The sequence below is a fragment of the Solenopsis invicta genome, chromosome 3 (genome assembly GCF_016802725.1).
Source record: "Solenopsis invicta isolate M01_SB chromosome 3, UNIL_Sinv_3.0, whole genome shotgun sequence".
Lineage (NCBI taxonomy): Eukaryota > Metazoa > Arthropoda > Insecta > Hymenoptera > Formicidae > Solenopsis > Solenopsis invicta.
This window is the reverse complement of record NC_052666.1, coordinates 30851680-30863318: the sequence shown is the minus strand read 5'-3', so window position 1 is coordinate 30863318 and position 11639 is coordinate 30851680. Positions and strand designations below refer to the sequence as shown.

Here is an 11639-nt window from a genome sequence, read left to right as displayed (position 1 = left end):
TTTACTCTGAACATACATTCAACGTATATACATTCAACAAGAAGTTTAATCGTAAGATATTGAAATGTTTTATTTCTTGTTTGCATTTGAAAATGTTTTTATTTTTTATGGTGTTTAGATTCAAAACATTGTTGCAAAATATTTTTAAGTTTTAAAAAATAGAGACATTTATTAACGAAGAAATAAATATTTTAATATCTTAAAATTAAATACCTCTATGAGTGAGTAGCTAAAATAAACTTTTTCAACATGTATATACATCAATAGTACTCAAAAGGTTAAAAGGAAAAAGAATTCTCACGACTGCCCTCCAGACTTGCTTTTCATATCACCGATATCTTGAATTTTTAATCAAACGAGTTGCAAGACCGTTAGCTTTTACAAATGGATTTTTAATCGACAAATAACGACAGATAATTAAATAATCACTTTTACAAAAATCATACGCAAATAATATTTTTACAATTTTGTGGAACCATATAAGTTATATCGATCCTTTCTTACATGGGTAATCTACTTATTTTTAATGGCGTAAATCAATCTACGTATATTTTAATAGAACATGAAAATTTCGAGTGAACATAACGTATTTTCGAATCTATACTAAATGTTTAAATTCTTTTGAATTAATATTTCGAGAGATGAAACAAGTGTTGTTGCCCATTATAAAGTTATAGCATGGCACTGCGAATCAGAGTAAAACCCGCTTCGTTAAAAGAGATTTTTTTATGAAAGAATCTCTTCAGAATGTTACGTTGATTATTGATATCGTACAATGTAAAAATTCAGCTGATACTTGAACAACGTACTGTACGTTATTTTCAACGAAAATTTTACATTACGTGATATAAGATTCTTGGAAAAATAATCATGGGATTAAAATTATACTGTTAACAGGGAAACAATAAATCATGTTTTGAGAAAGAAAAATAAAAGGCGTTTTAATAATCAGTCTACTAAATATATAGATACAATTATCCTCTTATAAATAATTATTATGTCAATGTTGTTAAGATAGCTCTATATATTTAAAAAAAAGACGTAAAAAAATTATATACGATTTCTATGAAATTTTATTTTAATGTGTTTTAATTCTATACAATTAAGATTTTAATCAATCTTGATCAATATCTATATACAATCTTCAATTTTTCTTTTTGCTCATGCCTGATTCCGGAACTTCAATTTTTATATTTTCCATATTTTCGGTAACATCCATCGCCTCTTCTCGCCAAGGTTCCACAGAATTTTTCGAGGCGACACGTTTCGCAAATCTCTCTCGCACTAATAATCACAATAAGAATTAACGCAATGACAATTAACATTAGAAATTATTTATACATACCCGTAGGTATCTCCATAAGATCCAGCACTTTAAAATTATGCTCTTTATTGTCTCCACCAATAGTAAATACAAATCCATTATCCGGGTTCGCCGCGAGACATTGTATTGCACCTAGATTACTCGTCTGTTCCCATACAAGAGTAGGAGATTTTTGGTCTATATCCCATATTTTTATTACACCGTCGTTTGAACAAGAGACTAATAATCCTTGGCACCACGTGCTAAGAGAAAGACCTGGAAAAAATTTTAAATAAAATTTACAAACACACTCTCTCATTTACTCTCATAATGCTACAGAGTATGTTCAGTAATAGATGGAAGAAAATTTAGAAGTGATTGTAGATGATAAAGTAAAACAGCAATTAAGAATAACACAATAATTACAATTAAGGCTTCGTTTTTTAATTATATGTTTAAATATTCACATGTTTTAAGTACTTTTATATAAATATTTAAACATTGCAAATTACAAAAAAATAAAGTGGTACAGTAATTCCATTTTTAAATTATGTCTAAATATTCACATGTTTTTACTTTTTACTTGAATATTTAAACATTTAAAATAAAAATAAAGTTTTAATTGCAATTTTATTTTTGTTTTTGTCTCATTTTATTATCTAGAATCATTCCTTAAATTTTCTCTCGCTCATTGCCAAACACCCTGTAAATATAAAATTTCAAGTTTAAGTAAAAGTAGTAAATTATATTTACCTGTAACTTCTTTTTCATGGGCTTTAATTTGCCATAACGGTTTAGGTTTCCTTACATCAAAATATTCTATGTAACCGTTATCCGTACTGACCTACGATAGAATGCAATTGTTACAGATATAACAAAAATTAATTTTAGACATACATAGAATACTTACAATACAGTGATTTTGGTCGTAATGATTCCATAACACCCTTTCCACTTCTCCCAACGCCTTCCAGTCTGTAATAGGTACTTGATTCATGCAATCAAATAATTTCACTAGTCTGAAAAAATATTGCATTTAGATATTTATATGATATAAATATTTATATAAGATAGTCCAACATACCCATCTGCACATCCTATCAATAACTGATGGGTTTCTTGTGGATGCCATTTTAGCGTTTGTATTTTTTCGTTGAATGGACCTAATTTGTTCACTGGTTGACCGTTCTCCAAGTCCCATAACAAAACTGTCCGATCGGCCGAACCGCTAGCAAGAACGTGTCTACAAGTATATTTTTGATAATTACAAAGTTAGGCATCGCATTGATTTTGTGAAATTGATAACTAACGTATAATTATGATTCCACGACACGTCTAGAACTGCATCTTTATGACCAATGCGTTTCTGGTTCTTTTTTTTGCTAGGTTTCTTGCCTAATTTGTACGCTGGTTCTAAGCAATCTATCAAGTCCAAGTCCCATACTTCAATTATAGGAGTCATATTACCGATAGCGCATAAATTGCCTAAAATCATAAGTGCATAAATCTTTAAGTATATGTTTCATCATATAGGAAATAGTTTAGAATTTCTATGAGAATATTTCTAATGCACTCAAAGTTATGCACAAGATTGGATAAACTTTGTAAAAGTAACTAGAGACAGTTATAGTTTTTCTCCTTCTAAAATAACCAGTTGTTATTTTTCAATTACTTTTCTGCTAATTTTTTGTAATGTTTATGCATTGCTATTTTTAATAAAAATTTTACATTTCTATCATTACTAAATTATTTTACTTATACTAAATACTTGATAATATGCTGCATTATATTACATACAATGCATCAGTTATTTTGAGAACTCGAAACCAAAATACAGATTTAATATATTAACTAATTTAATAAATTTATAATTAATATTTATACTTAGAATATTTTATATATATATATATATATATATATATATATCAAAATTACTATTTGTCAACTAAAAAGTTTGCCAAATTTAAACTTTATAATAAAATCATTGTAAATCAATAGTTTAAGGCTTGTTTTAAAGTCTCAATTTTAATGTTTATATGATAGCTATTCTCAATGATGATATATTCACTTTATTCTGTAGGATGTAAAGTACATATTGACGAATAAGTTTGAAATATATGAAGCAACTACTAAATTAATCACTACGTACTAAAAATATGTAACTAAGTTAGGGTACAGATAGAAAAAAACAAAGTTACAGTTACTGAAAAAAAAGTAAACATAACTTTGTTAAAAGTCACGAGTTACTTTCCTATTCTGATTATGCTATTACATTACTCACTTGGTTTTGGATTAGTGGGATCATAGTTAAGCCATTCTATGCACAATGGAAACGAAGGAAGCAATATATCATGATGACAGTAAAAGGATCCTTCTCTCTCATTATATACTGCAATTGTACATATAAAAAGTTATTATAAATAAAAGCAGTCTAAAATTATCATGTATCTGGGAAAAAAATCTTATATTTAATATTTTTAAAAAATTGTCATATTTTATTGTCATATTAAATTTATGAAAATTTCTGAAAAAAATCTTAAAATTTCTTCACATTTCAAGCTTCTAAAAATTATAGAATAAGAAATCTTAAAGTATTTCAAAGCACACATATTTAAAAATTTCTAAAAAAAAAATGTAAATTTTCTTCTAAAAAATGTTGCAATTCATATAAAAAAATCAGAAAAAAATTAAAATAATACAGAAATTGTGAAAAATTTGGAAAAATATATAAAGAATTCTAAAAAAAAATTTTCATCAGAAATCACCAAATGCTTTATATGTATATTTAACCAATGTTATACAAACCAAATACTTCCAAAATGCTGGCATCTCCCTCAACATGCCCAAATAACACCAAATTATCATCAGCCTTGATAATGTCATCATCTTTATCCGAATCTTCTTCATCATTTGTTACAAGAGGATCTTTGCCACTTCCATCAAAAGTGGCTAAATTAGAAATATGACAATACATATTGCCAGCTAAAATAAAACAAAGAGTCAAATTTGAAAGTACATTTTTATTATACAGTCAGTATTTAAAACTTTTTCTCTTACATTCATTATCATAAGCCTTAAAATTATATTCATCAATGCCAGCTGTTGAAGATTCTCCTTTACTTTCTATATTAGACTGTGTTTCAGATGTGGCCTCTTCATCAGAATCATTTCTATAAAAAAACTTCTTACAATTAGTTTTTAAACTTATTTAAAAGCTTTTGTAAAACACACAGATTTATTCAATATGAATCAAAAATTGTCAAAGTTATCAGAATATATTTTAACAAGAGGTCATCAATCTGAAATTATTTGCAAACTTAAAATTAAAATTCAGAAATTGAATTCTCAGTAGAGAAAATAGGATATCAAATAGAATGGAAGACAGGATATCCGAGAACATATGAGAGACGAGATGAAACAAATCTATTAATTCAAATTTATCCACCATATTAATGAATAGATAATTCATGCGACATGCATTATTTTATTACATACTCCAAAGCGGCCTGCGTCTCCTTTATAATCTTCTCGAGCTCGTCAGGTCTTAATTCAACCTGAAAGTCACAGGAAATAAATAACGTTTTTAACAAATAATATAACCTATAAATATCTTTAAGTATCAACTTTTTCCGGAATGGCAGCGGCGATTCCTTTTTTCACCCACGTAGTGCAAACTATGATATTTGCTTCCATGTTTATTGAAAATGGAAACTAATTGCCCGTATTTTTAAAATAAAACTTTCACTAATCTCTCCAGGTACGATGTCAAAATTTAGGTTCTCTCAGGTTCTCTGCTCAGTATCTACGCACGTGTTTCCTAAACAGTGATACCAATATGTTCATTGCTTATAAAATATATTCCCTGCATTTTCTACTTTTCAAGAATAAAGCAGTTATCTCAAATATTTTTGATTTCACAATTTATAAATATATCAATAACTCATAAATTTGAAAATTTTTTCATTGCAATACTTTTTTTATTTTTATCCTTTCTGCAAGTAATAATTTTTCTTAGAGTTTTTAATATTTTAGAAAGATTTTTAAAAATATATATTATAAATTTTTTCAGATTTTCTAAGTTTTTTCTTAAAAATAAAAGAATGAAAAATCTTAAAATATATCAGAATTTTCTTTAAAGATAAAATTATATGCTGATAAATGGAATTTATTAAGCATAAAATATACAACATGATCTGTATCATTTATATTATTTTTCAGAATCCAACGTACAATATTATATTGATATAAAATCTTGTTTATACAAATATATAAAAATATATCAATAGATATAAATATATTGTTGCATTCTATTTTTACGACCAGTTATACTAAAGCCTAGCTGATAACGACAAACAGGCACAATATACACATGTATATACATATATACAATACGTTTAGTAACCATCATTTGGAATGCAAAATGCTTTGGTTTCGTCTTAAGCTTGGGTTAGTTTTCCAGTAAAAAATACAAATAAGTACTGTATAAACTATTAAATTTAATAGTGTATTTTCTTCCCTCCAAAATCTAAAGTTTTTCTAATTGACAGTGATATCCATATATGCTGAAAAGCATTCTTATATATACTCATAGAAGTGTATCATTTTAAGATATTAAAATATTTTATTTCTTGTTTCCGTTTTTCAAAATTTTACTTAAAAATGTTTTATTTTTAAATGGTATTTAGATGATAAACACGTTTAAAGTTGTTAAAAAGATTTCAACTTAAAACGTTTTAATGTTTTAAATCCAAATACCATTTAAAATAAAAATATTTTTAAGTATTGAAGACACAGAGACAAAAGATAAAACATGTTAAAATTAAACGTCTATAAGTATAAATATCGATTAACATTTTTGACGACTCTTCTTGGCAAGTATAGCCACTCCAGTCTTTGAATGATTTGCTCTGCCTAACTGTTTACTGATGTAGTTGCCAATCTCTACTATTTTATCTAAATCTATGTCAGTTTCTAATCCTTGTCCCTGCAGGAAATACAGTAAATCTTCCGTGGCAACATTTCCCGACGCACCAGCGGCATACGGACACCCGCCGAGTCCTGCTACCGAAGAATCGAAAACTTTTATACCATCTTCAAGACCTGCATGTATATTTACTAATGCCTGGCCATATGTGTCATGACAATGCAGCGCATAGTAACTCATGTCGTTTGATGAAACGTGGCGTAATTCGTTTAAGACGGATCTGATCTTCTTCGGCGACCCCACGCCTATAGTATCGCCTAGAGAAATCTCGTAGCATCCTAAATCCAGCATTATCGAAGCTAGATGCGCTGTAGTGGCCGGTTTGGTTTCGCCCTCGTACGGACACCCAACGATGCAAGACACATAACCCCGGGTCCTAATTAACAGAATATAAATTTGTAAAATAAGATGAAATTGATAAAATTGTTCAATAAAAATATATTTTTTGCAATTAAATAAAGCAAAAAGGCAATGCTGGGTAAAGAGGCAAAGAATATATAGAAAGAAAAACTTACTAAATTGTTAGGGCCTATCCAGACAAACTTGCTTAGCTGTATGTATGAAAGTTTGTCTGAATAGGCTTTTAATGACACTAGATTAATAAAAATAAAATTTTTACAAAAATAACTGATTTTAGTTCTAAATTTAAAATTCAATGAATATCATGACTAAGTTCAGCAGCTTTGCAACTATTGCAAGATTTTTTAATATGATTGGTTTGTATTTCAGATTCGATAGGGGATTCGACAGGAACTAAAAACAAGAATCAAAATCAAAGAATCTTACAACAGATGAAGAACTGCTTTTCTATAGAATACAACCAATGGCATTCAATAAATAAATAGCTGCATTCAACAGAAAAAACAGCTTTGCAACTATTATAAAATACTTTAATAATTAGTTTTCTTTCTTAGTTTCTGCTAGATTTGAATAAACTACAATCACATTAAAGAATCTTACAACAGTTGCAAAGCTGCTTTTTCTGCTGAATACGGCCAATGTTATATCAATACAAAAATATTTTGTTCATACTGATTACAAAATGCTGATACCTGATGCTATGCTTCTGTGCCTCCTCCACAACTGCCCTGAAATTTTTTACACTCTCTTCAATGGAGCAGTTAGTGTTTGCTTTAGAAAAGGCCTCCGACGCTGCACCAAACACAGCAATCTCCTTTACTCCTGCTGCTATGGCACTCTCCAGACCCTTCAAATTTGGTACTAGAACTGGATAGGACACATCATCTCTTTTGTCAATTTGCTGGAAGACTTGTGAGTTATCAGCCATCTGAGGCACCCACTTCGGTGAGACGAAGCTTGTAACTTCAATGCTCCTCAATCCAGTCGCCGACAACATGTTGATGAAGTTGACTTTGATCTCGGTAGGTACGACCTTCTTCTCATTTTGCAGTCCATCTCGTGGCCCAACTTCGACTATCTTACGGTAATTATTCAGTTTAGTGGTTATCAACTCTAACGTTGATAAAATTATGCTTTACGGTTATTCTTACCTTTACGAAATCACCAGATGATAATTTTGTTGCGTAATTTCGGACACGACTGCAAACATTCGATGACAATATCGTCCGTTTTAAGAATAACTCTATCATGATGAGGAAAACTTAAAAAAACTTATCGAAACTGTGCGTTAGTTAAAAATATGTTACACTATTTACAAATTGGAGCTGTTCAAACCTAAAAAATGCGATTTGTTTATCTAGTTATTTCTCCAATTTTACCAATAGCCAAGTGTTTTCTCTATTCTGGGAATATTTCACTACACTACAGGGCTGCATTTCAAAATCACAAAATATTCTTTAAAAATTTCAGCAAAATATATTTTTATTTGGATGTTTTATTTGAAGACATTGAGATTTTGTTTTGATAATATTAATAGTATTAACAAATTTTAATTCTTGGTTTAAAAACATTGTTATTTTCTGTTATTTACATTTTTTTTAGTTATGAAAATAAATTATTAATTATAGAAATAATATATTTTTTTATGCAACTGTAAAAAATTTTTTTATATAGCCATAAATTATAGTCTGTTTGACACTTAATTTCAATATTTAACAATTAATTCGAAAATAAATATTCTCAAATATCTTTCAATAAATTCTTTTTCTCCGTGTACCTGAAATAATAAAATAAAGGAGCAATATATATTTCAATTAATTGATAAATTTATTTTTTTGTAATTGTGGCTGGGCTCGTCCCCAACGCGGTAATTGTAATTACGTACACAATTCATCAACATAATTCTAAATTTAAAAGTAATCCCATATATAAATGCAACAGTTAAGGTATAGAATATTCCTGCATTTATTTCAATTAATACTATTCGGAATGTCAACTTTCTTGAGCGAGTTTTCAAGTATTAGAAGCTTATGATCTCCGGTACAATTCGATGACAACTGCTAACATGTCGTTCCATTGTCTCGTTTTCACGCAAAATCCAGTAGCATATCTTGCAATATCTCTGACAGTGAAATTTGACGTGAGTCGACAAAGAAAACAAAGTGGCAATCGGCTCTTGGCAGAGATTGCACATGTATTTTAAAGCACGTCGATTAGCAACCTGAAAAATTCGATAACAATAAAATTTTAGATTTTTTTCAAAAAGTCGACATTTTCGAAATACTAAAATTATCTTAGCAAATTACTCCTTTAAAAAACACAAAATTATAACAAAACTTGAAATTCTTTTATTATCTTCAATATAAAAAAACTCCTATATTTTTAATAAACTTTGTATCGTAAATTAATGTTCTACATATTAAATATAATATGAAACAATATCTACGGAGAATTTTGTATGTCCATTTATTCTTTTCCCTGAAATAAATTTATAAAATTGGTCTCTAATTTAACTACATATTTCTTGTTGTTTTTAATAATATAAGCTTGTAATTAAAATAATTGAATCATTTTCTCATAGGTATGAAAAAATAGAGCAACAAAACTGTTTAGTACAATTACATAAGACAAGAATAGTACAAAAATTAATTTCATTACTTTAAAACGTTTATCAATTGCTTTGCAATTGCTAATTTTTTGCAATTTGTTTGATTATTTAAATTGTTTCGCCTATATTATATTTCATGGAATTGTTTAAGAACTGCTGAGAAGAAAAAAGTTTGAATATCCTTAGCGAAACTGAGGGAAAAAAATTGTTCAAGGCCAATAGTCATAGTCAATTCTTATTTTAAGATAGTCTTAAGTAATGTTTTATGATGCTAATACAGCATTTTGATAGATTGATGATATTTTAAGATGGTACTTAAGACAGTTTTAAATATAATAATCAGCTATGAATATTGGTTCAAAATTGTTGTCTTTTAACACGAAACGGCGACTGGATATCACTTACAACAGTTGCATCACCGCTACCACCATCGTCCACTAGTTTCTCAGAAATTACAGTATAATGTGGCATTTTCGAGCCGGCGGTGTCTTTTCGTCGTAGCAAGATAATCGATTGTTTTTGTACCTCGACCTGCAAATTACAATTTTATCCTGATGCACCGAAATGCAAATTTCAGAAGTTGTTGACGAACGACAATAGTTGTATGCAAGCATCTATTTATTTTACTTTCATGAAATACACTATTCTTGAAATTATAACGCTGGAAACCTGTCCAAAAGTAATTCTCTCGTCATTGTAAATAAGGAGAGATACCTTTCGTACGGTCTGCATAGGTGTAGGGATGTCATAGATGAAGTCCTTCTTTGTCATTTTTTCACTGATATTGCGATTACATCGTAAATTGTACTTTGAAGCATCCAATAATTTGGCAGTTGGCGATACAACCTCTTGGCAAACGTTCATATTTGCATTTTAATAGTCATTTTTTTCGCGGTGTTTACCAACGACTATCGATTGTTTTAAAACAAAAGCTTTTTGCGTGAGAAACAATTGAAAAACAACGTATGAATACGCATGCAAAAGCAGCACTCTACTTGTATCTTCTGAATCTTACCTATTAGGATTTTTCTTTACATTACACTTTAGACCTTTAGACACTCCAAGAATAAGATAAGTACAGTAAACAAATAAATATTTAATAGACTGCTTAAGACAAATCGATGTAAAAAATACGACGAAAAATGCCGCTGCTGATTTCAAAGTATGAAAAAGATATATACACTAATCTCATTAAAGAAAAACTAAATTTATTATGAAATTTATTTTTATTTTTGTCATAATTATAATTACAGATGTTCCTTACAGCATAACTTCTCATTTCATGAGAATCACATCAATATAAGATTTAGCAAAACGTATTCTCTTATTTAATGTTACCTATTACATGTTAATTCATTTAAAAATCATCAACTTCGCGTTAAGTTATTAGATGTTGCGCATGTAAACAAGAAATGAATAGTCTAAATTTTTGTTTTAAATCTACTTCTCAACAACCTCCATTACGTCAAAGGACGAAGGAAAACTCGTACCTTTAACTTTTATATATATACGTTACCACAGTCTCCGGAAAAACTGCGATATTTATGTACATGTGATTCTATCCTAGTCATCAATAATCAGCCGCCGTTGTATGTGTTTTTTTAATGTATGTATATACAAACATGTGTGCGTGTAAATATATATATATATATATATATATATATATATATATATATATATATATATATATTTAATATGTATATATTTATAATAGTCAATAAAAATAAAACGTTAAAAATAAATAGAACCATATGTTATCTCTAAAAAAAAAGAAGTATATTACGGCGCGATATTAATTTCATATGACTAGAGAATCGTGGCATTGAGATGTGATTAAAATTATCAGACAAGTAAAATTACTACTTTCTTTCTAGTGAAAAAAAAAATTTTTTAACATTCTAAGGAAGGACTAACCTTTAAAGTCAACTCATTTACAATCGTAATATCCTAATTGTCACTGGACAAACTTTTGACATATGCTGCATTTTTAGCATAATAAAAATTCATTGGATTAAAAGATTAGATCTATATAGAAATTAACGATGTAAAAAAACAAGTTTTTTCATGTTACAAGAATCAAAATTGTATCAAATTATTTTAGTTTTCATACATATTTACATAATTCTAATTAAAATAATAAAATCATTGTTGTAATTTAGGAAAAAGCTCCAAAATTATATTGTTTTACATTCTGAAAATAATGTGAGGTCTTAATATATAGCAGCTATTATAGAAATAGCTGCTATACATATATTAATTCAGTAATAGATCTTAAAATATTAAAAATTACAAATTTATTTAGAAAAATTTATAAAAGTATCACAATATTATACATTCAAAAAAATATCAAAAATGTTTACTTTTTCATATTAGATCTAATCCTT

At 28.2% G+C, this 11639-nt stretch overlaps 3 protein-coding genes across 4 annotated transcripts; all 3 read right to left on the bottom strand.

Annotated features, from left to right (window-relative positions):
• Window positions 1-1055: 1055 nt before the first annotated feature.
• Window positions 1056-5130, bottom strand: LOC105204578 (periodic tryptophan protein 1 homolog). The gene is made up of 11 exons (XM_011173708.3): window positions 4928-5130; window positions 4799-4857; window positions 4361-4473; window positions 4109-4285; window positions 3585-3692; window positions 2614-2788; window positions 2388-2546; window positions 2214-2322; window positions 2057-2147; window positions 1346-1579; window positions 1056-1284 (listed from the first exon to the last, which is right to left on the bottom strand). Exons 1-11 carry the CDS (start codon window positions 4994-4996, stop codon window positions 1145-1147), a joined length of 1434 nt encoding a protein of 477 aa, XP_011172010.2. The 5' UTR covers window positions 4997-5130; the 3' UTR covers window positions 1056-1144.
• Window positions 5131-5492: 362 nt separating this feature from the next.
• Window positions 5493-8020, bottom strand: LOC105204577 (hydroxymethylglutaryl-CoA lyase, mitochondrial). Of its 2 annotated transcripts, none has more exons than XM_011173706.3 (3): window positions 7799-8020; window positions 7340-7725; window positions 5493-6663 (listed from the first exon to the last, which is right to left on the bottom strand). In XM_011173706.3, the coding sequence occupies exons 1-3, from the start codon at window positions 7895-7897 to the stop codon at window positions 6150-6152; spliced, it is 999 nt and encodes a 332-aa protein (XP_011172008.1). In that variant the 5' UTR covers window positions 7898-8020; the 3' UTR covers window positions 5493-6149. The 2 variants fall into 2 exon arrangements, with proteins under 2 accessions (XP_011172008.1, XP_011172009.1); XM_011173707.3 differs by having other exon boundaries at window positions 7340-7721; window positions 7799-8015.
• A 434-nt stretch (window positions 8021-8454) lies between these two features.
• Window positions 8455-10389, bottom strand: LOC105204576. The gene is made up of 3 exons (XM_011173705.3): window positions 9970-10389; window positions 9661-9786; window positions 8455-8868 (listed from the first exon to the last, which is right to left on the bottom strand). The coding sequence occupies exons 1-3, from the start codon at window positions 10117-10119 to the stop codon at window positions 8668-8670; spliced, it is 477 nt and encodes a 158-aa protein (XP_011172007.1). The 5' UTR covers window positions 10120-10389; the 3' UTR covers window positions 8455-8667.
• Window positions 10390-11639: the final 1250 nt, after the last annotated feature.

What these genes read in the sequence shown, in the direction of transcription:
- LOC105204577 (XM_011173706.3), bottom strand. Translation starts at nt 7,897, where the DNA reads ATGATAGAGTTATTCTTAAAACGGACGATATTGTCATCGAATGTTTGC. An exon ending in CATCTGGTGATTTCGTAAAG is followed by an intron (nt 7,726 to 7,798) that starts GTAAGAATAACC and finishes AATTACCGTAAG; the next exon opens with ATAGTCGAAGTTGGGCCACG. An exon ending in GCACAGAAGCATAGCATCAG is followed by an intron (nt 6,664 to 7,339) that starts GTATCAGCATTT and finishes TCTGTTAATTAG; the next exon opens with GACCCGGGGTTATGTGTCTT.
- LOC105204576 (XM_011173705.3), bottom strand. Translation starts at nt 10,119, where the DNA reads ATGAACGTTTGCCAAGAGGTTGTATCGCCAACTGCCAAATTATTGGAT. An exon ending in CTATGCAGACCGTACGAAAG is followed by an intron (nt 9,787 to 9,969) that starts GTATCTCTCCTT and finishes TGTAATTTGCAG; the next exon opens with GTCGAGGTACAAAAACAATC. An exon ending in GTAGCGGTGATGCAACTGTT is followed by an intron (nt 8,869 to 9,660) that starts GTAAGTGATATC and finishes CGAATTTTTCAG; the next exon opens with GTTGCTAATCGACGTGCTTT.
- LOC105204578 (XM_011173708.3), bottom strand. Translation starts at nt 4,996, where the DNA reads ATGGAAGCAAATATCATAGTTTGCACTACGTGGGTGAAAAAAGGAATC. An exon ending in GAGACGCAGGCCGCTTTGGA is followed by an intron (nt 4,474 to 4,798) that starts GTATGTAATAAA and finishes GTTTTTTTATAG; the next exon opens with AAATGATTCTGATGAAGAGG. An exon ending in CAGCATTTTGGAAGTATTTG is followed by an intron (nt 3,693 to 4,108) that starts GTTTGTATAACA and finishes GTACAATTGCAG; the next exon opens with TATATAATGAGAGAGAAGGA.